The sequence below is a fragment of the Molothrus ater genome, chromosome 25, assembly GCF_012460135.2.
Source record: "Molothrus ater isolate BHLD 08-10-18 breed brown headed cowbird chromosome 25, BPBGC_Mater_1.1, whole genome shotgun sequence".
In the NCBI taxonomy this organism is placed as follows: domain Eukaryota; kingdom Metazoa; phylum Chordata; class Aves; order Passeriformes; family Icteridae; genus Molothrus; species Molothrus ater.
Window position 1 is genome coordinate 1,402,714 of NC_050502.2, and position 23,272 is coordinate 1,425,985.

At 49.4% G+C, this 23,272-nt stretch overlaps 1 protein-coding gene across 1 annotated transcript in view; it reads right to left on the bottom strand.

Annotated features, from left to right (window-relative positions):
- LGR6 (leucine rich repeat containing G protein-coupled receptor 6) overlaps positions 1-23,272 on the bottom strand; it is a 172,321-nt gene that overhangs the window by 38,288 nt on the left and 110,761 nt on the right. Inside the window, exons 5-6 of the mRNA XM_036398590.1 lie at positions 18,922-19,137; positions 9,229-9,300 (exon numbers count right to left, since the gene is read on the bottom strand). Coding sequence (XP_036254483.1) covers positions 9,229-9,300; positions 18,922-19,137 — 288 coding nt within the window. The remainder of the gene's footprint in view (positions 1-9,228; positions 9,301-18,921; positions 19,138-23,272) is intronic.

The following is a 23,272-nucleotide window of genomic DNA, read 5'->3' on the forward strand; positions in this document are numbered from 1 at the left end:
GAGCAGTTAGTGAACTGGACCCATGCAGCCAGGGCCCTGAGCTGTGGCCCTCTTTCCAAAAAGCCACGTGTCCCCTTTCTTTCCCCATCCCCTCAGTCTGGGTACCTGAGTGCCTTAGGTCGCAAGATGTGGCTGGGGATGTGAATTCTGTCACCATCTGTTAGAGGTGGGGCAGTTCTCTGCTGTTCATTGGGCAGTTTTCTTTATCTCTCCCACAACCAATCCTCCCTCCAGGAGATCTCTGCTGTCCATGGCCAGTGAGTGTCCCTGCATGGCTGATCCAATTCCATCATCCCATGGGGAGATGCTCCGCCCAGGGGAGGAGCCAAGCATTCCTACCTGGGTACAATCTGAGCTTTGGGACAGCACAGCAGCCTTTGCCCAGTGCATTGCCAGAGGAGCAGCTTTCTGCTGCCCTGCATTGCCAGAGGGAGCCCAGGCCCATCTGCAGCAGCCCTGGAGCTGCAGAGGAAAACTCCCCCCTTGTACAGGATCCCTGCTCCAGCAGAGCCACAGCTGGCACTGCAGGAGGGCTGAGCCCCCATGGGATGGGGCTGTGCCACCCCCTGACACACAGGGGACAGGGACTGCTCTGACTCTGGCAGTGTTGGTTTGTATTATCTACATTTCTAATTTTTTTTCCACTAATAATGAACTGTTATTCCTGCTCCCATATCTTTCCCTGAGAGCCCCTTAATTTCAAAAATTATAATTCAGAGGGAGGGGGTTTACATTTTCCATTTCAAGGGAGGCTCCTGCCCTCCCTAACAGACACCTGGCTTTTCAAACCAAGACACTGAGCCTCTCCTGAGGTCCCTCCCATCCTCTGGCAGGGCAGCTTGGGATCACACAAGGAAGCTCTGCTGAGCTGCCTGGGGACCCATGCTGACACTGGATCATCAGGATGCTGAGGAAGTACCAGAGCAGCTCAGTGCAGCAAACAGGGTGTCCTTGAGGGGTCAGATCCATCAGCTGCTTTGGGAATTGTACAGATTTAGGATTAACATCAAGAGACTGCACAAAAGGCTTCAAGTTAAACATGCTGATGGAGAGAGATCATCTTGAGGAGCAAGGTACCATTTGGAGACAGTTTTCTGGGAGAACAGCAAAGCCTGCCTGGCCCTTAAAGTGTTAAACAACCCTTGTATGAGCTGTACTGGAGATATTTCCCATTTCCTTCTTCCTGCCTTCATTGCCCAAGGTGTACTTTATATTAATTTTCTTACTTTCTTTTCTTTTTTTTTTTCCTCTCCCATAGAAAATCCAGCTCTCCAGAGGGGTTGGTAGGTTCCAGCTCTGCTGTGCATTTACAGACTCGACTAATTACCCAGATAATGGGATGGGTGCTGTGGTAAGGGCATTTCCTGTGAGGCAAGGTTAGGCAGATAAAGTGCCTGGAGCCAGAGGGTTTTGGATTCAGCCCTTCTGGGAGACGTTTCTAATTTATTAGTGCTATTTTTTAAAAATAAATTAAAAGGTTTTTAAATGAATGGAGATTTGCTCTTTCCAAGTGATTTATCTGCTTTGTGTGATGGGCGGGGGATCTGGCAGGGATGCAGAGGGGGAGGGAGAATCCAGGCAGACAGGAAACAGCGGGGTCATCTCAGGTGGAGGGGATGGGCAGGGCTGCGTGGCCTCCCTGAGCACGTCCATGGCAGAGACAGGCCGGAGATTTCCCAGAGGAGCAGCACTTCTGGGGCAGATTGTTCCTATTTTGGCTGCAGCCCGGAGGCCTCCAGCACTTTGAGCTGGTCCTGGGGAGCAGCCATTCATTCCCCAGCCCTGCCTGTGCCCCAGGAGTCACCTTGGCCCTGCTGGGGCTGGCTGGGAAGGCAGGACACTGACAGGACAGGCTTCTGCTCTCTGCCAGCACCAGGGCCTGTGTGAGTGTGCCAAGGCAGGAGAGCCCTGGCCCTGCCCTTCCTCCCTGGGACCCGGCTGTGTCCATGACCGAGCCCACAGCAGGGCCACAGCTCTTACTGTGCATTTTTCTCTTTGCCTCAGCAGCTCCAGACAGAGCTCTGAGCAGGTGTTGGGCAATGTTGTTGGGGAAGATGAAACAGGAAAGCCTTATAAATATGATTGCCTGGCAAGAGATTATGAGAATATAGAAACTATAAGTGAGATTGAAATGAAAGCAAGCTTTGAGATCCCTCAGTTACTGAACAACTGGAAAACAATGGTGTGGCCAGCTGAAGGTAATCCCCTTCTGATGGAACAACACCCTCTGCTTGCAGACAGGCCCAAGGGTCAGAGCAGACCCTGCCAGCTTGGCAGAAGGGGCCCAAAGAGGAGTTTTTAGGGTTTAAAATGTAACACAGTATGGGAATGTAATGATTCTTATAGGCTGTATGCATGTGTTATAGGATTTGTATCTTGTACTAGATTGGTTAGTGAGAATCAGCATATTCAGCACAGAAGAAGATTTATTCATCCTCTTATTCTTCGCCCTCTCTCTCTCTCTCTTTGGGGCTCATCTTTGGGGCCTGCTCCAGCTGTGGCTGGCAGCTCCCAGCAGGTCCCTGCACCCAGGCCCTTTGCAATAACCCACAAGTTCCAAGCCCTGGCTTCAGAGATGTCTCCTCTCTGTCCATCCTGGCCATCCTACCCCCCATCACTCCTACAGAATGGGAGGTGGATTTTGTGGTGGGGACCCTGCACATGCCTTGCCAGGGTGTTGCTTGGCACTGCCAGCCCAGCTGAGCCACAGACCTGCCAGAGCCACTGCTGCTGCCCTCCTGCCTTGTACCAGAGCCCCCAGCAACCCTCATCCTCATCAGGCTTCCTGCTGTGTGTGTGTGTGACAGTCAGCCCCCAGGGCCACCACCACTCCTCTTCCTGCTTGGGCAATACAGCCTGATGGGAGAAAAAAAGCTTCTCTCTTCAAAGGAGAGATCCCATCCCAGGGCCATCCCACAGATCTTCCTAAATCCTCCACCAAAGCACTTGTGGAAGTGACTCATTGAAAATGCCACTGGGATGGGATCTCCAATGCGTCACTTCCACAACTGCTTTGGTGGAGGGTTTGGGAAGATCCCTGAGGAGCCTCTGTCCCTTCCAGCTGCACTCTGCACTTGCTCTCTGGGCTCTGTTCTGTTCTGCCATGGGGACACCGTGGCCTGAGGGCTGCCTGATAGCAGGGATGGGGGCAATGCTGAATGATGGTCCGTGAGTGCTGCTGTTTGGAGATGGAATTTGGGGCCAGCTCTGAGGGACACACACGCTCTCAAACACCTGTGGCTGCACAGGTTCAGGTCAGCTTCCCCTCCCATCCCTCTGCACAGAGCAGTGACCTGGAGCTTGGCCATGCAGGGGGGCTTCACTCATTCCCCTTCAGCTGTGATCCATGAAATATTCATATTTTGGGGACACAGAGGGATAAACTCAGTGTTATCACAATCTACCTAACAAGGCTGAAGTTGAGCACTGCGAGGTGAGAGTATCCTGAGAAGGTGAGGCAATTGTTCATCAGCCTTTAGACTGTGCTCAGACTGATAGCAAAGCTCAAGGACCTTAGGACATTGCTCAGCTTTCCAGGTGAAGGTGGTAAGGAGGAAACCTGGGCATGAGACCAGCCTCCCTGTGGAAATTGGTGTCACAGGGATCCATCCTCTCATGAGAAATCCTTTCCTCCCAGAGCAGAGGGGAAGCTGGCCCCTGTGTTAGCACCATGCAGGCCTTTGGCTGGCACTTTGCCCTTGCTTTTCCTCTGAAACCACAGCCACGCTCTCCCTAGCTCTGCCCCAGCCCTGAGCACAAGGTCTGGTGTTCCCAAAAAACAGTCTCTGCCATTGCAGGGATGCTCCTAGCTGCAGCTGAAGTGTTCCTTCCATCAGCTTTCCCATTATACTTCTACTCACCAGGCTTATGACACAAAACAAATCTCATCACAGAATCATGGGATGGTTTGGGTTGCAAGGGACCTTAAAGATCATCTCTCTTCAAGCCCCTGCCATGGGCAGGGACACCTCTCACTAGAAGATGTCTAAACCCCTTGCCCTTCTTGCTGCTTTGTTAAAGACTGAGAAATTAAGTCTAAGATAATCAGGAAATGTAGAAGTCAAGATCTTTCCATCCAAATGGCAGAAACAGGTGATGCTGCCAGATGTTTTACAGCAGGAGTTAAACATCCCAAAGGAGGATACACCACGGGGCAGGACTGGCAGGGGAGATCTGGAACAGGGAAGCAATGCGAAGAGCACTGGGTCTGCAGTCTCAGCTCTTGCAATGCCTTGCACCTACTTCTTGCAAGACATGGTGCTTCTCTTGATTCTTTTTCATTTCAGCTCCCTCACCCACTCAGGATACCCTTACTCCTCTGTGCCAGGCCATTTGCTATGGTCCAAACATTCACCTGGGCCACAGGCCGAGCCCATGCCAGTAGGTGATGGATGTCCTTCCCTTGGTTTTTTTGGTCTCCATGCCCAGCAGGGCAGTGCTGCCTCCTCCCTGCATTTCCCCTCACCTTACACCTTGTGTGGAGGATCGAGGCTGTTACCCAGAGGGGCTACAGGAAGAATGTGTCACATCAGGATATTTACTCTCTCTTTCACTCCATGTCTTTGGGAAAGGGCTAAAAAATGCCAAGCTGCTCCCGCTCTGACCATCTAATCCCTGGTTCCATGGCTCAGCTTGGGGCTTCTTCCCACAGCCCTGCAGGGTTGTTCTGTGCCATCTCTCAGGCTGGTGGGAGCTGCAGAGGGAATCTCACTGTTTTACAGGGCTGTTTCGAAACCCCTTTGGAACCTGGCCCAGGCTCTGAGCTGCTTCCAGCCTACCTGCCAGCTCTCCTTCCCAGAAAGAGAAGGCTGGGGGGGTTGCTGGGGAGCAGCCAGGTCTTGCCCTGACAGAGAAAATGTCTTCTTGCAGCTGCTTTCTCCAGTTTCATGCTGGCATTTGACTCATTCAGGCCTGGTGGGTGCTGCACATCTGCCTGTACCCCATCAGTGTGGAGAACACAGAGCAGCTCTTGCTGTGCACTTGGCAGAGCTGACTTGTGCACAGGAGCTGCAGGTCAATGCAAGGGAAATGTGAAGTCATTCATCTGGTTTCACCTCTTTCTAGATTTGCTGACCTCCTGAAATATCAGGGCCAAGCCCTCTCCAAGAACAAAGATGCTCCACTGGGATCTGTTTTTGCAGAACTGCTGGGACTTGGAGCAGGTGAGCAGTGTGGCTGTACTTATGCAGCTCACACATTGCTGAGACCTGCTTGGGGCAGTGCCTGCTGCTTCTCTCAGGGTTTTGGCATTTAATAAAAATAGAAGTTTTCCTGACTAGCTGAATATGAGAAGAAATATTTCCCTTAGGGAGACAGAAGTTTTTGCACCTAAAACTTCCCAGGCTCTTCTGAAAAACCTGAAACAATGTTTTCCATTCAAATATTACAGTTTTTCAACTATTGTGCCTGGTTTATAATCAGCATCTGGCCACAAATACTCATTTTAGGAACCCTGGAGAAATTTCTGTCTTCACCAACCCTTACCATCCTGCTGCCTTCCAGGAGGTAACACCCACGGGGTAACTGAGAGCATGGTTTGGCCTCCACAAGCCAAGAAAATGTGCTAAGTGCTGTCAACAGAATGTAATCATAATCTGAGTTAAAGGATAAATGTGGAGACTGTAATCGTCTCCACATGCACAGGAGCTGAGAGGTTGAAGGTAGATGCAGGTCCAGCCACTTGGCTGGGACAGTGCAGCCAAATGCTTGGCAGTTTTTAGCTCCAGAGCTTGCCCAGCTTTGGTCAGCAGACCCCAGCTCAGGATTGACATGGGGATGGCTCCACTTGAGGAACACCCATTCCTCAAGGATCACTGAGCTGGAATTCCTGCTGGCCTGAAGGAGAGAATAGGATGTTCAGGCCAAGAGGAGCAGAAGGCCTCTCATTGCTCTGGAGGGCCCTTTTTCAGAGCAATCAGACATGGAGGAGAGTGTGGACAGTCTGGAGCTGCCTGCCCCAGCACTGTCCCTGCTGCAGGCAGCTCTGCAGGGTGGGGCTGTGGGACCCTCACACCATCCTGCAGGGCCTGGGCACAGGAGAGCCCTGCTCCAACAGGACCACCCTTGGAGGCTGGATCCTCCCAGGGCTCCTGATCAGCAGAGCAGAGACAGGGCTTGCAGAGCTCCCGAGTCCCCACACTGCCGCACAGCCCTGGCTCCTGAGCAGGCACAGGGGACACGGAGCTCCCCAGGTGCTGGGTGGCACCTCAGATGGGCAGCAAAAAGCAAAGAAAGTGTGAGAGTGGGAGCAGGAGAGAGGGAAAACGAGCATTCAGCAGAAATGGCTGTGGAAACAGAATTATCTCCCAGGGCTATGAAACCCTTTAGTCTTTCCCCCAGCGAACAAGAGGCCATCTTTTCTTCTGCAACTCCATCCTGCTTGGGATGGGCAGCAGCATCTCTAACCACCCTGGCTGCAGAAAAGGTTTGCCCAGATGCAGGCTGGGATGTTGCTGCATGTCTGTCTGGTACAGCTGTAGCCCAAACAAGGTTTTCTTCCATCTTTCATCCTGCAGCTCCTGCCTTTGTGCTGCCTGGGTGCCACAGCTCTGCCCTCACATATTTGCCTGTGACCACCAGAAATGACTGGGGAGAAAGCCAAGCTGGGACCTGTGGGTCACCAGAGGAGATTATCCATCAGCCTCCCACCCCTGGCACAGCTCAGCCTGTCCCCAGCTGAGCCCTTCTGGGTGGCCCCAGGATCTGCCAGTCTGCAAGGCAGAGACAATGTGTGTCATGGTCCTGCCCTGAGGAGCGTGTCTGGGGACCAGGGGTTTGCCTGCTGCTGCCACTCTTGCCCGATAGCTGCTGTTGGCACCATGCTGGGCACAGAGGGGCCCTGTCTCCTTGAGTGGCACTTGAATGCTGGGAAGCAGCATCTCCTCCTGCCATGACCTGGACCCCCTGGTTCTCCTGGCATGAAGCGAGGGCCTGACTCTGACCCTGAGCCTGCATGAAGGGACATATTTCTGCACAATCGAAGGCATCAAGCACCTCTTCCAGTCTTTCAGAGCCTCAATTCATTTGTTTGCTTGTTTATGTTTCCTCCTGGGCCCACGCACAGCACATGAGGCCCAGGCCGCTCATGCAGCTGTCACAGCACAGGGAATGTGTGGCCAGGCTGTGGGATGAAACTGTCCCTGAGCTCAGGGTGAGCTCCCTGCTGCTAATCACAGATGGATTGGCTTGGAAGGGAGCTCAAAACCCATCTCATTCCAGCCCTGCCATGGCAGGGACACCTTCCACTATCCCAGGTTGATCCAAGCCCTGTCCAACCTGGCCTTGGACATTTCCAGGGATGGGGGAGCCACAGCTTCTCTGGGGACCCTGTGCCAGGATCTCAGCACCCTCACAGCCAAGAATTTCTTCCTACTATCTGATCTCAATCTACCTTCCTGAAGGTGTGTCCTGGAGATGAGTTCATTCCTGATTCCCATCCTCCCTGCAGTCTTCTGATGGATTGTTTCCCAGCCACGCCAAGCACAATGAAATCAGCTGGCTGGGGGTGATGCCACCAGACATGAGATCCCCTCAGAGATCCCCCACAGACATCCCTTCAGAGATACCCCACAGAGGTTCCCCTCAGAGATCCCGTCAGAGATCCCGTCAGAGATCCCCACAGAGATCCCCTCAGAGATCCCCCTCAGACCCCCTCAGAGATCCCCACAGAGATCCAGTCAGAGATACCCCACAGAGGTTCCCCTCAGAGATCCCCACAGAGATCCCCTCAGAGATCCCCTCAGAGATCCCCCTCACAGATACCCCACAGAGACCCCCTCAGAGATCCCCACAGAGATCCAATCAGAGATACCCCTCAGAGATCCCCTCAGAGATCCCCTCACAGATACCCCACAGAGGTTCCCCTCACAGATACCCCACAGAGACCCCCTCAGAGATCTCCACAGAGATCCCCTTAGAGATCCCCACAGAGATCCCATCAGAGATCCCCTCAGAGATCCAGTCAGAGATTCCCCTCAGAGATCCCCTCAGAGATCCCCTCAGAGATCTCCACAGAGATTCCCCTCAGAGATCCAGTCAGAGATACCCCACAGAGATCCCCTCAGAGATACCCAGTCAGAGATTCCCCTCAGAGATCCCAGCAGAGATACCCCTCACAGATACCCCACAGAGATCCCCTCAGAGATCCCCTCAGAGATCCAGTCAGAGATACCCCTCAGAGATCCCCTCAGAGATCCCCTCAGAGATCCCCTCAGCGATCCCAGTCAGAGATCCCTTAGAGATCCCCTCAGAGATCCCCTCAGAGATCCCCTCAGAGATCCCCCTCAGAGATACCCAGTCAGAGATTCCCCTCAGAGATACCCCACAGACCCCTGAGGACTTCACAGGCCCCAAACTCGAGCCAGCCTCTCACTTTGGTGGTCAGGTGTTGGGGAGGCTTTAGGACCATGTCTGTGTGCTGAGGAAGGAGGCACAATCCCTGAGAAGGGAATGCATCCCAGCCCTTGGGATTGCACCTGGACTGGAATGGTGTCCAGGGCCTCAGAACCCCTTCAGCCACACTTCTCACATGCACAGATCCCCCTGCAGCAGCAGCACAGGCACAGGAGGAAAGCTCAGGCTCTCCCTCCCCTGTTGGCATCGTGCCCTGGGCATCCACTGGTGCCAGGAGCCAGCCCTGCTGCTGCCCTCAGTGCCTGGGGACCAGGGACACGTGTGGGGCTGGCCCCCTTTCCTGCATGTGGGAAATGGATTTGTAGAGACTTCTTAAAGCTTGACAGGAGGCTCACATAGTGTGTACCTGTATGTAAACTTTGAGATAAGAAATGTTGACTTAGATATGTTATGGAACAGGACATTGTTGAGAGAGAAATGGAACTAGAATTAAGTTTCAAAGGATGGTTTTGTAAATAAGACTAGATACTTTGGAGGAATAGAGCTATGAAAGATGCATTGTATTAAGACCCACGAGGGACAATTTCAGATGACTGGCTTTAAGGCATTTACAGCATGGCATGGCAAAAAGCTGATAGGCCAAGAAACACTTATAATGTATTGTAATTAGGAAATAGTTGGCTTCTGATTGTGATAGTGTGAATTATAACATCTATATTGTCTCACCCTTCACATGAGGCTGAAAATAAAGTTTTTAAAATGCCTCTCAGTTACCCCATCTGTGGGTGAGAAAAGGGGTTAATCTGACAATGAATGCTGTGCTGGGGGATGAGCACACCCCATGTTTTTAGGGCAGAGAATAAAACAGGCACTCACAGGGTTTCCAGGCTGTGCAGCCCATCAAAGCCGTTGGCTCCCAGGCTTTGGATCCGGTTGTTGTGCAGGTGCCTGTGGACAAAACAGAGATGGTCACTGGGGATGCAGGCTGACCTTTTCCTCTGGTCCAGAACATCCTGTAAGCTGAGCACAGCCTGGGCTGGGATGCCAAGGGCCCTTATGGGGTTCCCTCTCAGCCCATGAGACACATGTTGGGTGCAGTAGTGCTTGCAGAGCTACAGAGCTCCCACTCCTCTCAGGAATTCCAGGCTAATGTAGGAGTTTCCCTGAGATCTCCACCTTCACAGCTGCCAGGTAGCCGTGGATGAACATGCTTAAGCAAGAAGCTTCAAGAAACACCTCAGAGGTCACCTTACCCTAGGCTCAGCCCATCTGTGGCTTCAGCAGCTGTTCATGGGCACCTAAGGATACAACCATATTTGGACTCCTTGGAGTCTTAGTACCAGCAAGAAGACTTTGAGTGCAAAATCATCCTGTTAGTCACAGTTTATTATTTTCACATGTGAAAGGAAAAAAAAAATAAAAAAGAAAAAAAGAAAACACTGCCAGCTCCTGGACCAGTTCCAGTTTGATTGCAATGAGAGTTGTCTTCAGCTCAGTGCTTCAGAGTGCCTGGCTGAAGTGCTGGGGCTATGCCACAGGCTGATGCACATTCTCTGCACCATAGGAACAGTTTTTTCCTGTTCCCCTTCATCCTGCTGCTACATGCCACAAACATCCAGTGCTTACAGGCTTGGGAGCTCCCAGCCTTAACGTTGGCACTGGGAAGCCATGTGCTGGGGGGCCCTGCAAAGCCACCTGGGGTAATTTTGCCTTGGAAGCTCTGTAGGTGATGAGTTTCTGGAGTTCTGGGTTCTGTGTTTCCATGAATCCCTCACTCTCCTGTCTCAGTCTTTTGGCAAACCCAAGCCCTTAATCGCTGGATTCCTTGTCATGGGTTATCAGAGACTCTTGTGTATGTGTGCACATCTCAGTGCTTCTTCCATATCACTTCTTTTGCAGCTATGACTTGTGGCTAATTGTGCATCTCCCTCTGAAATCCCACTCAAAGGCACCTCTGAGTCCATGGACAGAGTTCTTGTGAGCAGTCTGAGAAAAGTCTGCTGAAAACAGAAGACAACCCACAGCTGCCCAGTCTGCACTTCTACCAGCCTGCACTTCACCCCCTTGGTGATGCTCTGTGTGCTGACTGCCCACCAAGGTCTCTCATGGGGGGTTTCCCCATCAGTTCAGAATCTCTTTTAACACCAAGTCCATGTGGTGAATTGCTGCTATACCACTTCCCTTAGGGATCCTTTTGTCCCGTGCCCATTGTAGCACTAGCAAGGGATGCACCAGCCTTTGTCCAATGCTGCTGCCTCCTCCCAAGAGCCTGGGGGACGCTCCATTCTGGCAGGTGGATCAATAATTTTTTTCATTATTTGCTGTTTGATCTAAATGTGTCTCAGCTTGAAAAATCTCTCCCTCCACCTGGATTTGAGTGTGAGCTGTTTGGCTAAGCACAGGCAGCTCCCACTGCCAAATATTGTAGGTAAAACAGGAGGAAGCTGGGAGTGGAGGAGCAGCCAGGCTCTAGGGCAGTTTGGTAGGGGCCTGCAAAACAGAAATCAGCCTGAGATGGATGTTTGTCATTGGGATGAGAACATAAAAACATTTCAGAGGAAGGGGAAGGGAAAGATATCTGATAAAATATGTTTGCTCCTTTGAGCAAACGGGAAAAAAGAAAAGGATGTTGCCTGCAAGAAAACTTGGATTGTGACTTTTAGAGGAGAAGAGAAGCCTGAGATCAAAATGAGGATCTTATGGGAGAATTTTCTCTTTGTCACAAGAAAAGAAGTTTGTGCCCAGATGGTTTCCTCCATCAAATGTTAGCACTTCTGGTCATGCTGCCTTCTCTTCAGCTGGTGTTGAAAACCACTTTGAGTTCCTTTGCCACTGGATACTGCCTTTGGCAAAGAGAGGGTTGGGGTCTGGAGTTGCTGTGGGATCACATGAAGAGGTAACACAAGAACCCCATGCCCCAAACCCCCGTCTGCTGTGAGGGGACAGTGAGGGACAAGGGAATGCTGAATGCCAGGGAAGCATTCAGCATTCTGGATGTTCCCTGGAGCTTTGTCAGGATGGCCTGACTGGACACCTTGTCTGAGCTCAGACATGCTGCCCAGCTGACTGCTATCACTGCAACCAGGCAAGGAGACAGCAGAGAAAAGCAATCACCTGCTGTGTTTATATTTGGCTCTAGAGTGCTTTGTTTGGAGGCAGAGTAATGAAAATCATCCGAAGGAAGTTCTTTGTTGGTGAGAAAATTATGAACAACCAAAAAAGGGAGTTATAAAAAAAATTGCTGTCTAAGTTGAACTCTAGAGTTACCCAACCACATGGCAATAATAGAAACAAGAGAGCTGGAAAGGTAAACACTTGAAAAGACGTTCCTGTCTTCCATCCTGCCTCATTTTTTCTCCCCTGGTAAACAAATTTTAACAAGTGGAATTGCAACATCTCCAGTGCTTGTCAATTTGAGCTCAGCCCACACAACGTTATATTCTGCCCTGTAAATTACAGTTCAGCTGGTTTGATAGCAGCTCAAGGTGCTTGATTCTGGGCTATAAACAACCCCTGTGATGCAAAAACATGGGAAGTCTTTAAGCTTTTGCTGTAACCCACCAGTCACCCTGGTAAGGGCAATGGGCTTTAGGAGCTGGGCCTCTTCCTTTGCAGGTCAGTGCCATGGAGTGAGGATGGGTTTGGGCAAATACCCATGGAAGGCTGTCCTGGGATGAGGACAGTCACTGCTGTTTTGTGGGCTGGCTGTACTCAGCCATGGACCTCCATCAGAAACAGGAACAGCCATGGTCACACTGAGCAGGGTGGGAGCTCCTGGGAGCTCCTGCAACAGCACAAGGGCCCCTCCTCTGTGGGACAAGAGAGCTCCTCTGCTGCCAGGTGAGCCCTTGCTGGAACCAACATCAATGACAGTGACTGGGGAGAGAGGCTGCAGCCTGGCTGGTGCCTCAGGTGGTGAGAATTTAGAAACAAAGCAGAAGAAAATCAAACCCTACAAGATTAATTCTGACCCACGATAAGAAACATGCAACAGACTCTAGAAAGAAGATTTTCTCTCCTTGCCAACAATTTCTTATCAGAAATTGGGAATAAATAGGATTTCCCTTCATCATTCATGCAGCACCCTTAGTCAAATTTGTTCAGTTTTCATCTGGCTTCCTTTTCCATTTAGTTTTTCAGTGAATTCAAAGGTTCTGGAGAACAGCCTGAGAGACAGCCCAACACAGGCAGTACCTTCAGCTCTGGCAATGCCACCTCCAAGGGGACTGCACATTTGTCTTACACAGATGGGAAGCCAGCTGAGCTAGTGCCTAAATACTGCTTTAATGAAGGTGCTTGTCTAAATGGGCAAGGAAAAGAAAATTGTATCAGCATCTGCATTGAACACTGGTGAAAGCAGATCTGGCAGGACAAACGTGGTGCTGACACCCACACTGGTAACTGGATGTCAATAAACTGAAATGGGTGCAGAGAAGAGCAACAAAAATTATCCAAAGGCTGGAAAAAAAATAGGATGAAGACTTAGAGAACTCAATCTGTTTAGCTTATTAAATAAGATCAAGGGGATGAGTGCAATGTAATGTATAGGATTCTTCCTGGTTAGAAACTGGGTACTAAAATGGTTCTCTGATTTAACAGAGAAAAGAATAATAAGAACAAATGTCTGAAGTCAAAGCCAAAGAAAATTCAAATGGGAAATATGAGTGGGGTTTTTTTTTAACACTAAAGATGATTAACAACTGGAACAGACTACAAAGAGAAGTGGTGGATTTGCCATTGCTTTCATTTTTAATGACTTCATTTTTTTGTCCTTTTTTCTCAAAAAGGACAAATGCAAACATTTTCCATCAATTATTTGCATTAGATTATTTGAACCAAGCTCAAATCTGACATCATATGAATTCTCCCCTGATGAGCCACAGCCATGATGAGCTTCCATCTTTATTGTGACAAAATTGTCCTTTTCCTCAAGTTGGCCATGGATAAGTAGAGAAATCTAAATCATAAATGGTGCAAATTCCATGGATTGTTTCCATTACTGGAGGATCAGCATGAGGCTTGTCTGGTGAAAAATAAAGCTCGATCAGAAATGACATTCTCAGGGTGCACTGGAGCACGATTTGCTTCTTCCTCAAGTGCTGGAGAAGGAAATCCACTTTTGCCAAGGCATCAAGCTTGGTCCTCTGAGAGAAAAGGCACTTTTGCCAATAAAAAGGCTCATGAATGGGACCCAGATGTCCCAGGCAATATTGTTCTTAGAGATAATGAATTGCACATGCCTGGCACTCCCTGCCAACACCAAAATTCCCAACAACTTCTCAGAGAGACACTGGTAACCCCCTTTGCACAGGTGAGGGCAGGGATTCACAGGCTCATCCTGCACCAGGCTGGGCTTTGGGTGCTAGGAGGCCCCAGATCCCACAGATGGCACTGAAATGACTGATCAGCTTCCCTGGAAAGCTGGGATGTGTTGATGGCTGCTCCTGGGCAAGGAAGACACTGAAGAGCAGTGGTCCCTTCTGAAAGTCTCAGCCAGAGTTCCACCAGAACAAGGACAGAATGGGAATGGGAACCCAGGAGTCTTGCAAACAAGTTTTCTATTCACTAAGCCATTCTATTAGAGAGAGAGCTGCATCATGTCCTTTAATGACAAAAACTGTAAGAAAGAGGAATTCTAATAAAGATCCTTCATTTACTGTCTTCACACTTTCAGCTGGAAGGTGCTGCTGAGTGACCTTGACAATAAATTATCAGCTGATATTCAGGTTGTGGGAGTGTCCAGTGCAGCAGAGGGGAGAACCAATCTCCTATGAGCATACACACTATCAGGATTTTATACATCTCCAGGAAAGAGGTATTGGTGCCTAGTAGCTATGAAAAAAGCAAATTAAATGTCAGGGATAACTAGAAGAGAGAAAATGGGTACAGAACAGCATTGTACCATGATATAAACAGAATTAATTTTTGGCTTTGATGCAGTGTACAGAGTTGGTCTCTCCATCTGAAGGTGTGAAGGAAAAAAATCAGTGTAATATGAGAACTAACTTCTGATTTTACACAGACAGGTAGTAACAGGACAAGGGGGAAAGAGGGTAGATTTTTTTTTAACTGAGAGAGGGTAGATTTAGATCAAGTCTTGGGAAGAGATTCTTCCCTGTGAGGGTGGGGAGGTCCTGGCACAGGTTGCCCAGAGCAGCTGTGGATGCCCCTGGATCCCTGGAAGTGCCCAGGGCCAGGTTGGATGGGGCTTGGAGCAGCCTGGGACAGTGGAAGATGTCCCTGCCCATGGCAGGGGTGGAACAGGAGGAGCTTTGAGGTCCCTTCCCACCCAAACCATCCTGGGATTCCATATTTCAAACCAGGTAAAGGGATGGGGACTGGAAGAGCTGAGCTGAGGGAAGGGTGCAGCCGACATGACAAATACAGCAATGGCACAGAGGAGATGGACACAGAGCACAAGAATTAGAGGGTGTCAAACAAAACTAACTGGTAATGGCACGAGAACAACTTTTCCCAGAGTCCATTTTTTCAGCCAGATAGGCAAGGGCCAGGTCAGAGGAGTGGAGCTTCTCTTTTGCTCCCATTATGGGGCCAAAATAATTCCTGGAGGTTTGCGGGAGCCAAGGCTCCCTGTGGACCCAAACAAGGAAGGATCTGGGTTTTGACCTCGTTTGCTCTAACTTAAGGGCTTCTCTGCTATGTGATGAAAGTAAAACCACTTGATGATTTTCTCTATCTAGGTGCCACATTATGGGGCAAACCTCTCTCCTGCTTGGCCTATTTTGGAAAGTTCACTCTGACTCTGTGTCCCACACACATCCCAGCACCTCTGCTGAGAGCTCCTTTGGTGACAGCAGGGAAGAAGGGAACTGCAGCCCACTGCAGAGATGTGGCAGCAAGGACATATCTGCAGCATGGGGGATTTCCTGGCTATGTAAGATTTTACTTGAGAACCCCTCTGGAGAGTGGGACTGAAAGAGGTGCTGTGATTCCTGGCTTGAGACTTCTTGCTGAATTCAGCTGACAGAGGAGATGAGGGAGACTACTGAGAGCTGCTGTCAGACACTTCATTGGACTGTCAGCACAGCAGCATGGGGGTTTCAGATGCTGACTGCTGAATGAAAAATCTCATGCTCAAGAAAGATGATTTTTGTAAAGCAACCTTTACTTCATACAAACCATCAGCTGAAAAGTATTCAGGATTATTTCTGTGTGCAGGTACTAAGATACATTTGATCCTGAATAGATCAGACTGGAAGGTAACGACCTATTCCCATGAAGTATCCTGATCAAATATCCACCTCTCTTCTGCCATCAAAGCACAGTGCCAGCACCCCAGCCCATGGAGCCTTTGTTATTAAGCTGGGAAAGGATGGTGCTAGTTACAGAGATTCATGGATTTCCTGATGAGTGATGTACATGGGGCTCTGCTCACTGAACAGCCTGCAGCCCTAGTTCAAAGCCTGCAGCAGCAATAGATGGGAATAAGATCAGGGAATTCCTCAGCAAAGGTGTCATTTATTAGCAGACACCAAACCTTTAAAGCATTCCATATTGAGGCTCTGATGTCAGTGCTTGTGGTGGTGCAGGATGGTGAAATGGTTCTGCCCAGGGCACAAGGGGTGTGGAAGAGGAACAGCACAAGAGCACAGCTGTACCTGGGAGGCTTCTGCCCTCAGCCATGGTCAGCCATGGTCAGTCATAGTCAGCCATGGTCAGCCATGGTCAGTCATGGTCAGCCGTGGTCAGCCATGGTCAGTCATGGTCAGCCGTGGTCAGCCATGGTCAGTCATAGTCAGCCGTGGTCAGCCATGGTCAGTCATAGTCAGCCATGGTCAGCCATGGTCAGTCATGGTCAGCCGTGGTCACCCATGGTCAGTCATAGTCAGCCGTGGTCAGCCATGGTCAGTCATGGTCAGTCATTGTCAGCATGGTCAGCCATGTTCAGCCATGGTCAGCTGTGGTCAGCTGTGATCAGCCATGGTCAGTCATGGTCAGCCATGGTCAGCCATGGTCAGTCATGGTCAGCTGTGATCAGCTGTGATCAGCCATGGTCAGTCATGGTCAGCCATGGTCAGTCATGGTCAGCCGTGGTCAGCCATGGTCAGTCATGGTCAGCATGTTCAGCCATATTCAGCCATGGTCAGCTGTGGTCAGCCATGGTCAGTCATGTTCAGCCATGGTCAGCCATGGTGAGCCATGGTCAGTAATGGTCAGCCATGGTCAGCCATGGTCAGTAATGGTCAGCCATGGTCAGTCATGGTCAGCCATGGGTCAGTCATGGTCAGCCATGGTGAGCCATGGTCAGTAATGGTCAGGCATGGTCAGCCGTGGTCAGTAATGGTGAGCCATGGTCAGTAATGGTCAGCCGTGGTCAGTCTTGGTCAGCAATGGTCAGCTGTGGTCAGCCATGCTCAGCCATGGGTCAGTCATGGTCAGTCATGCTCAGCCATGCTCATCCATGCTCAGCCATGTCCCGCCATTTCCCTGAGTCCTGACCAGGCTGTTCAGGAGGGTTTCCCCTGTGCCCAGGCCCTCTGCCCTTGCCTTTCTCCCCAGGGGCTCATTCTAACCCTGCAGCTGGGAGTTCCATGTCTGTAGCAGCAGGCAGATCCTCCATCTACCTGCAAACATAGACTTTTGTAGAGAAGGCAGACATGCCATCTGCACCCTGGTGGGGAATGCCTTCTCTCCAGCTTGGCTGTCTTTTGGGAACATTGGCTTGTCAGCTCGGTGGGTGAGTCTGGAGCAGGGACATGTCCCTGCTTGGGACACAGAAGGGACACTGGGTGACTTTCCACTGGTAATGTGTTGACAAGGGCTTGCGTGGAAGCATGGGAGAGATTGATGGGGCCAGTTCTGCCAAACACTTGTGATCCCACAAAAATGCAGCATCGTGTCCCACAGAGCCTGGCAGGATCACACATGTGTTCCCTTCCAATTGTGTGTGGTGGGACATTATTCCCTCCCTTGTGACCTAATGGTCAATGACTTTTATTTCTCAAGCCTGCCTGGTTAATTAGGGAGTTGCTTCTTGCCCACAGTATGGGATGAGCCGGAATGAAAGCAGCATGCTTTGGAGGCTGAAATGAAACCCCAAATGTCAGCTCACCCGCTGAGTGAGCTATTAAAGCTGACTGAAGTGGTTGCATTATGGTGGCCAGGGGTTGCCTTCGAGAATGAGCACTATTGTGGGTGAAAACTACTTTTTTGATTTTTCTCAAGTTGCTTTTTGCTTTTCTCCTAAATAAGCCTTTATGCTTTGTCTAAACAGATGAATTTGATGCTTAATAAAACTCTGAACTGTGCTTTGTCCAAGCACTTTCCATGCTGGATGGTCTCAGTAAACACTTTAAATTTTGAAAGGGAAATAATTGCTAAACTTTCACTAAGGCACTACATGCTGAGGTTACTTAACACCCTGCTATCAGTACAAATTACCAAACTAGAGGTGGCATTTAATGTGGATAGAGGAGCTCTAAAGCATTTGGCAATCACACCCGAACTTGCTAATCAACACCAAAGAAGTAACAACCATCCAATTTGCACATGTGAAGTTCCTTTTAAAGGGAAGATTATCTGTTGATAGATAGGATGCCCCTCCAGAGCAGCTGCCAAAGGGATCAGTTCCCTTCTGCCGGAGGTTGTGGCTGGTTTGGTGTCTCACTGCCCATGGAGGGAGCGTTTCCATCCTGGAGCAGCGCTGCTCTCTCTCCCCAGGGATTGTTTCCATCCCGGAGCAGCGCTGCTCTCTCTCCCCAGGGATTGTTTCCATCCCGGAGCAGCACTGCTCTCTCTCCCCAGGGATTGTTTCCATCCCGGAGCAGCGATGCTCTCTCTCCCTAGGGATTGTTTCCATCCCGGAGCAGCACTGCTCTCTCTCCCTAGGGATTGTTTCCATCCCGGAGCAGCACTGCTCTCTCTCCCCAGGGATTGTTTCCATCCCGGAGCAGCGCTGCTCTCCCCAGCACTCCCAATTCTGGCCAGGAGATGCTAACAACGAAAACTGGACAGCAACCACCGCAGAACATCTGACCTGCAGCTGTACCACACTCATGCAAATAAGCAGGCACTGGCTTGGACAAGGTGTTGACGTTAGACCTTTGGTTTAAATCATATTCGGAAATAAAAGGGGGTGAGGGGAGGAGAGGGAGTGAGCTGGTATGTTTTCCAAGAAATTAAAATATTACTTTTTTGACCTCACTGCCGATTGTTGCAATTTAATTTTTTTTTTCATGTTGCTAGAAATTCCTGTAGTTTTAACAGAGGGATTAGAGGGATAAAAAGAAAAGAGGTTTTTGTTGCTTGAGTCTTCAAGGAAAATAAAAAATAATCTGGTTTTTGTTTCCAGTTACTGATTTTTTTTTTTTTAAATACAACACATTTCCCAAATTATATCAAGGAGCTTTCTAGCTCTTCACTGAAGAGTGGGGAAAATATGACAAAAATCAAAAGAGACAAATTCAGCATTTCATATCAAATGAGGGGGAACAAACCCTCTGCCCCTCACCCCTGGGGGGAATGAGCAGCAGGGATTCCCACAGGAGGAGGATCCCCTTGGGCAGCACCTTGTCCTAGCCAAGGGAATAGGAAGTGGAGGAAGCTTACAGCACCACGAGGCTGCTGAGGTTCTGGAAGGCGAAATCGGGGATGTGCCAGATCTGGTTGAGGGCCAGGGTCATGGCCTGCAGCGCTGGCAGGTGGTTCAGGGCGCGCACCGGGATCTCCGTCAGCGCGTTATCGTCCAGCCACAGGTGACGCAGGGAGAGCAGCCCCTCAAAGCTCCTGTCGGGCACCACGGAGATGAGGTTTGCATCCAGGCGGCTGGGTGGGAGAAAAACAGGGTGGGGATCAGTGAAAGCCCTTCCCCAGGTGTTGTGCAAAGGCAGAGGGATGGATTGATGGCCAGGGAGATTGGACTGGGCTGTAAATAGGAGATGGATTGGATTGGGCTGTAAGTAGGGGATGGATTGATGGCCAGGGACATTGGATTGGGTTGTAAATAATGATTAACATGAGAAGGTGTTGTGATGCTCCCACCTGTGCTGGGAGATGTCTGCCTGTGGAAACCCAGGGCACAGGGAATATTTCTCTGTCTGCTCTGGGGTGCCCTGACCCCCATGGGAGCTGCTGACTTTGACCCTCATTCATGGAGAAAGAATCCACAAAAGTGTGAAATAGATTATAGAGAGTAGTGTAGGTGTATCACTTGGTGAGAAATTGAGGTTTTGGGATTTTTAGTATGTTGTGGATGGAAGCAAGATGGAGGGCACAGGGTGTGGTCCTGGGTTTCTTCTTCCTGCTTCTTCTTCCTTCTTCATCATGGGTTTGGGTGGCATTTTGTAATTGGGCAGAAAAGTCCACATTGTGGGTTCTGTGGAATCAGTTATTGGGTTAAAAGGGAAAATAATCTAGGTGTCAGTTCTTAATTGGATAGTTTAGTTTTAAAAGACCTTGGAACAAGAGATTGTTGGCCATTTTGTGCCTTCTAATGAAAAGCTGCAGAACTCACAGTAGTGAGACTGTTTTACTGAGAAGAAATAATGAACACCTGAGTCTGAACATGAACAATCATCCCAAGTGCCTTCAGTCCAGACTCAGAGAAAACCAATATCTGCCCACTGCCTAGTGATGCCTCAGGTTTGAGCTTTTCTATTTTTCAGATTCTGTGCTGCTTTAGTGTGTGGGTCTGGGCTTTATATAAAGGGATAGTAACCTCTCTTCACAAAGTAGGGAGACAAAACAATTCCTTCTCTAGCTGGAGACCAAGGACAGCTGATGCAGATCTCAGGCCCAAGAGCACAAACAACATGGAATGAAGAGAGAAAAACAAGAAGGATGGGATGGACTTCATGGGGTAAAGCTGTAACTGGACAATTAATTCCAATATGCAAATGGACCAAAACTTATAAAAGTGAGAGACCTCGTGACCAGTTGTCCATTTTGTGGCCTGTTTTGGATTCACCTGGGGTGTAGCCCTGGCTGGGCTCTTGTGCTGCCCAAGGTGGATCTTTATTTTTTAGCTTCATCTGGTGTCTGTTCTAGGTCAGCCTGCACAAGGCATCACAAGGGCCATCCCTCCTTGATGCTCATTTGGTGCTGCCAGCTGATGGCAGCTTCTGAAGCCCCGTGACTGGGCTGAGTCCTTCCAGGTGACCCCTGTGCTCGTAGCCACCCCTGAACTCAGAGCATCAAAGCTGCATCTCCTGGGCTGGGCTTGCCATGGATCTGAGCAGTGCCAGCCCAGGCTCACCCATGGGTGTGCAGGACACCAGGCCAGGAGCCACAGCCCCATTCCAGAAGGAAAGGACCTGTCTGGAAATGGGAAATGTGTCACAGCCCTGCTTGGGGTTCTGTGTGGGATCCCAACCCCCAGGGGTACCTGTGCAGGAGTCAGACCCTGTGTCACAGGGCAGGAACTGAGCCTGTGCTCTGCTATCACACCTTGGGGCCTGTCCTCCCCTCCATTTGCCAATTGCTTCTTTTTAATCATCATGGAAAGCTTAAGGCTGTTGAGTTTGAGGTTTAATTTGGTGAGAAATTTTAATTTTGAACACTTGTTTTTGTTTCAGAATAGAATGACAAGCCAAAAAATATTAAGGTTATTATGAAAAAAACATTAAAACTTAGGTTTGGGAATCATCTCTCTAAAGACCTTTTATTGCAATGATGGTAAGCAGGATACAATGTGTTATCTGTAGATTTTGAAACCAAATTATAAGAGGAAAATACTTCAGATTTGGCTGAAATACCAGGAACAAATTATACAAAATTTTAATTTCCATCCACAGCCAACAGAGCTTATTTTATTTTTCCAGGATATCTAAGGCAGAGATCTCTGAATTCAAATTGCTAAGAGGAAGCACTTTGTCTCTTATCAAAGCATGAAAGAAGGAAGTTAACAGAGCTGTCATGGCCCAGCCCTCAAATCAATGATCCTCCAGAAAGGAATGTGGTAAAGAAATTAGTATTCTTGACTATATAAAGTAATATTTTTGATCAAAGTTGAACACCAGAGCAAACCCCCAGACACTCTTACCCCCCAGATACAACCCTTTTTCAAAGAGTACCAACATTTCTTAGTTTACAGGACACTGAAATAACTGCAGGAGGAGGAGGCCAAAGGCCCCATCACAGGTGGGAGAGGGGAGAGGCTGGGTGCAAGCCTTGCTTTCTGCAAGGGGCTGTGGGTGGTATTTCCTTCTGAAATGCTCAGATAATCCTGTGAAACAAACCTTCCCTACACTACAGAAAGAAGCATTTCCTGCCCTGGCTGGACAAAGCTGGAGATTTGTACCTGGTTAAGAAGTGCAGTCAAACCTTCCTGAGATTGTCAGAAAAATGTCCTTAAAATGCAGAGTACAAGCTCTGGTACAGCATCACCTTAGACTGGAATGATAACCCAGGGTGGGTTAAACCCCTATTCCATTATTCCCATGTTTCCACATTATTGTATTAACCTCAGAGGGTGGTGAGGCCCTGGCACAGGGTGCCCAGAGCAGCTGGAAGTGTCCAAGGCCAGGTTGGACGGGGCTTGGAGCCACCTGGGATAGTGGAAGGTGTCTCTGCCACGGCAGGGCTGGAACTGGATGAGCTTTGAAGTCCTTTCCAACCCAAACCATTCTGGGATTCTGTGACTGATTTTGTGATTCTGTTCAGTTGAGAGGATCACAAAAGCACATCACACCCAAAGCTCCACTCCCACAGGTTTTGTGTCCTTGCTCACAGGGCCAACACAAGACAATGGATTTTGATATTTCCTGTTGAGAGAGTGGGCATTGCAAGTTCCCAATTTACTTACTGCCCCCCCTCCCAACTACAAACAAATCAGAGAATAACATAATTCATCTTCTTGAGACAACAATTCCAAAGAATAAAGATCAGAAAAGCAAACCCTGTAGCAGCTCAGAGTAAGGCTTTGAAAATTTCATCAAAATGTTTTGGGACAAACAAGAACTTTTAAAGCAAAATGAAAACTTCTGCATGAAATGTCAATTTTTGCTTATTTTTTTCCATTCCTTCCTCGGCATAAGAATTCTGTTAAATTTTGGCATCATAAACTGTTAAAATAATAATAAAAAAAAGCAGCACTGCTTATTTTTCCCAGAGATATTCTTTCATCCAAATCCCTATAAGTTTAATGAAAATTGTTTTAAAGTGAATGCTCAGTTTCAAGTTTAATTAATTAAAGAACAGACGATGAAAATACCCATGAGAATAGTTATAATTTCTCAAACCCAAACTAAGCTTTCAGAAATGGAGATGCTAAATCAGAGCCAGGGGCTGGTACACCAGGCTGAGCTGGGACAGACACGGGGACAGGGACAGGAACAGGGACACAGACAGGGACAGGGACAGGGACAGGGGCAGGGACAGGAACAGGTACAGGAACAGGGACAGAGACAGGGATAGGGGCAGGGACAGGAACAGGGATAGGAACAGGGACAGAGACAGGGACAGGAACAGGGATAGGAACAGGTACAGGGACAGGGACAGGAACAGGGACAGGGGCAGGGACAGGAACAGGGATAGGAACAGGGACAGGGACAGAGACAGGGATAGGGACAGGAGCAGAGACAGGGGCAGGAGCAGGGACAGAGACAGGGACAAGGGAGCAACGTGGAGCCCATGGCTGTCCAACTTTCCATCCCACTTTGCTCACAAACTCCTCAGTCTGACCCACAAAGGAGTTTGGTTTGTGATGGTGCCCCAGGACCTGGGGAAACCATGAATGCTGCTGGCTTTGCTCTGTGGCTGTTTAGCAACACTCAGGAAAGGCCTTTTTTCCCCTAGGGATGTCCATGGGTATGAGGAGTGCAGCACAGGTCCTTGGTGGAGGTTTTTGAGTGCTTGGATCCATCCAAGGAGTTTGCTAACACTCCTGGATGGCCTCTGGCTGTGGCCATGCTGCAGACTCGTGTGTCCACAGCTCTGTGCCTCCACAGCTCCTGCCAGTGAA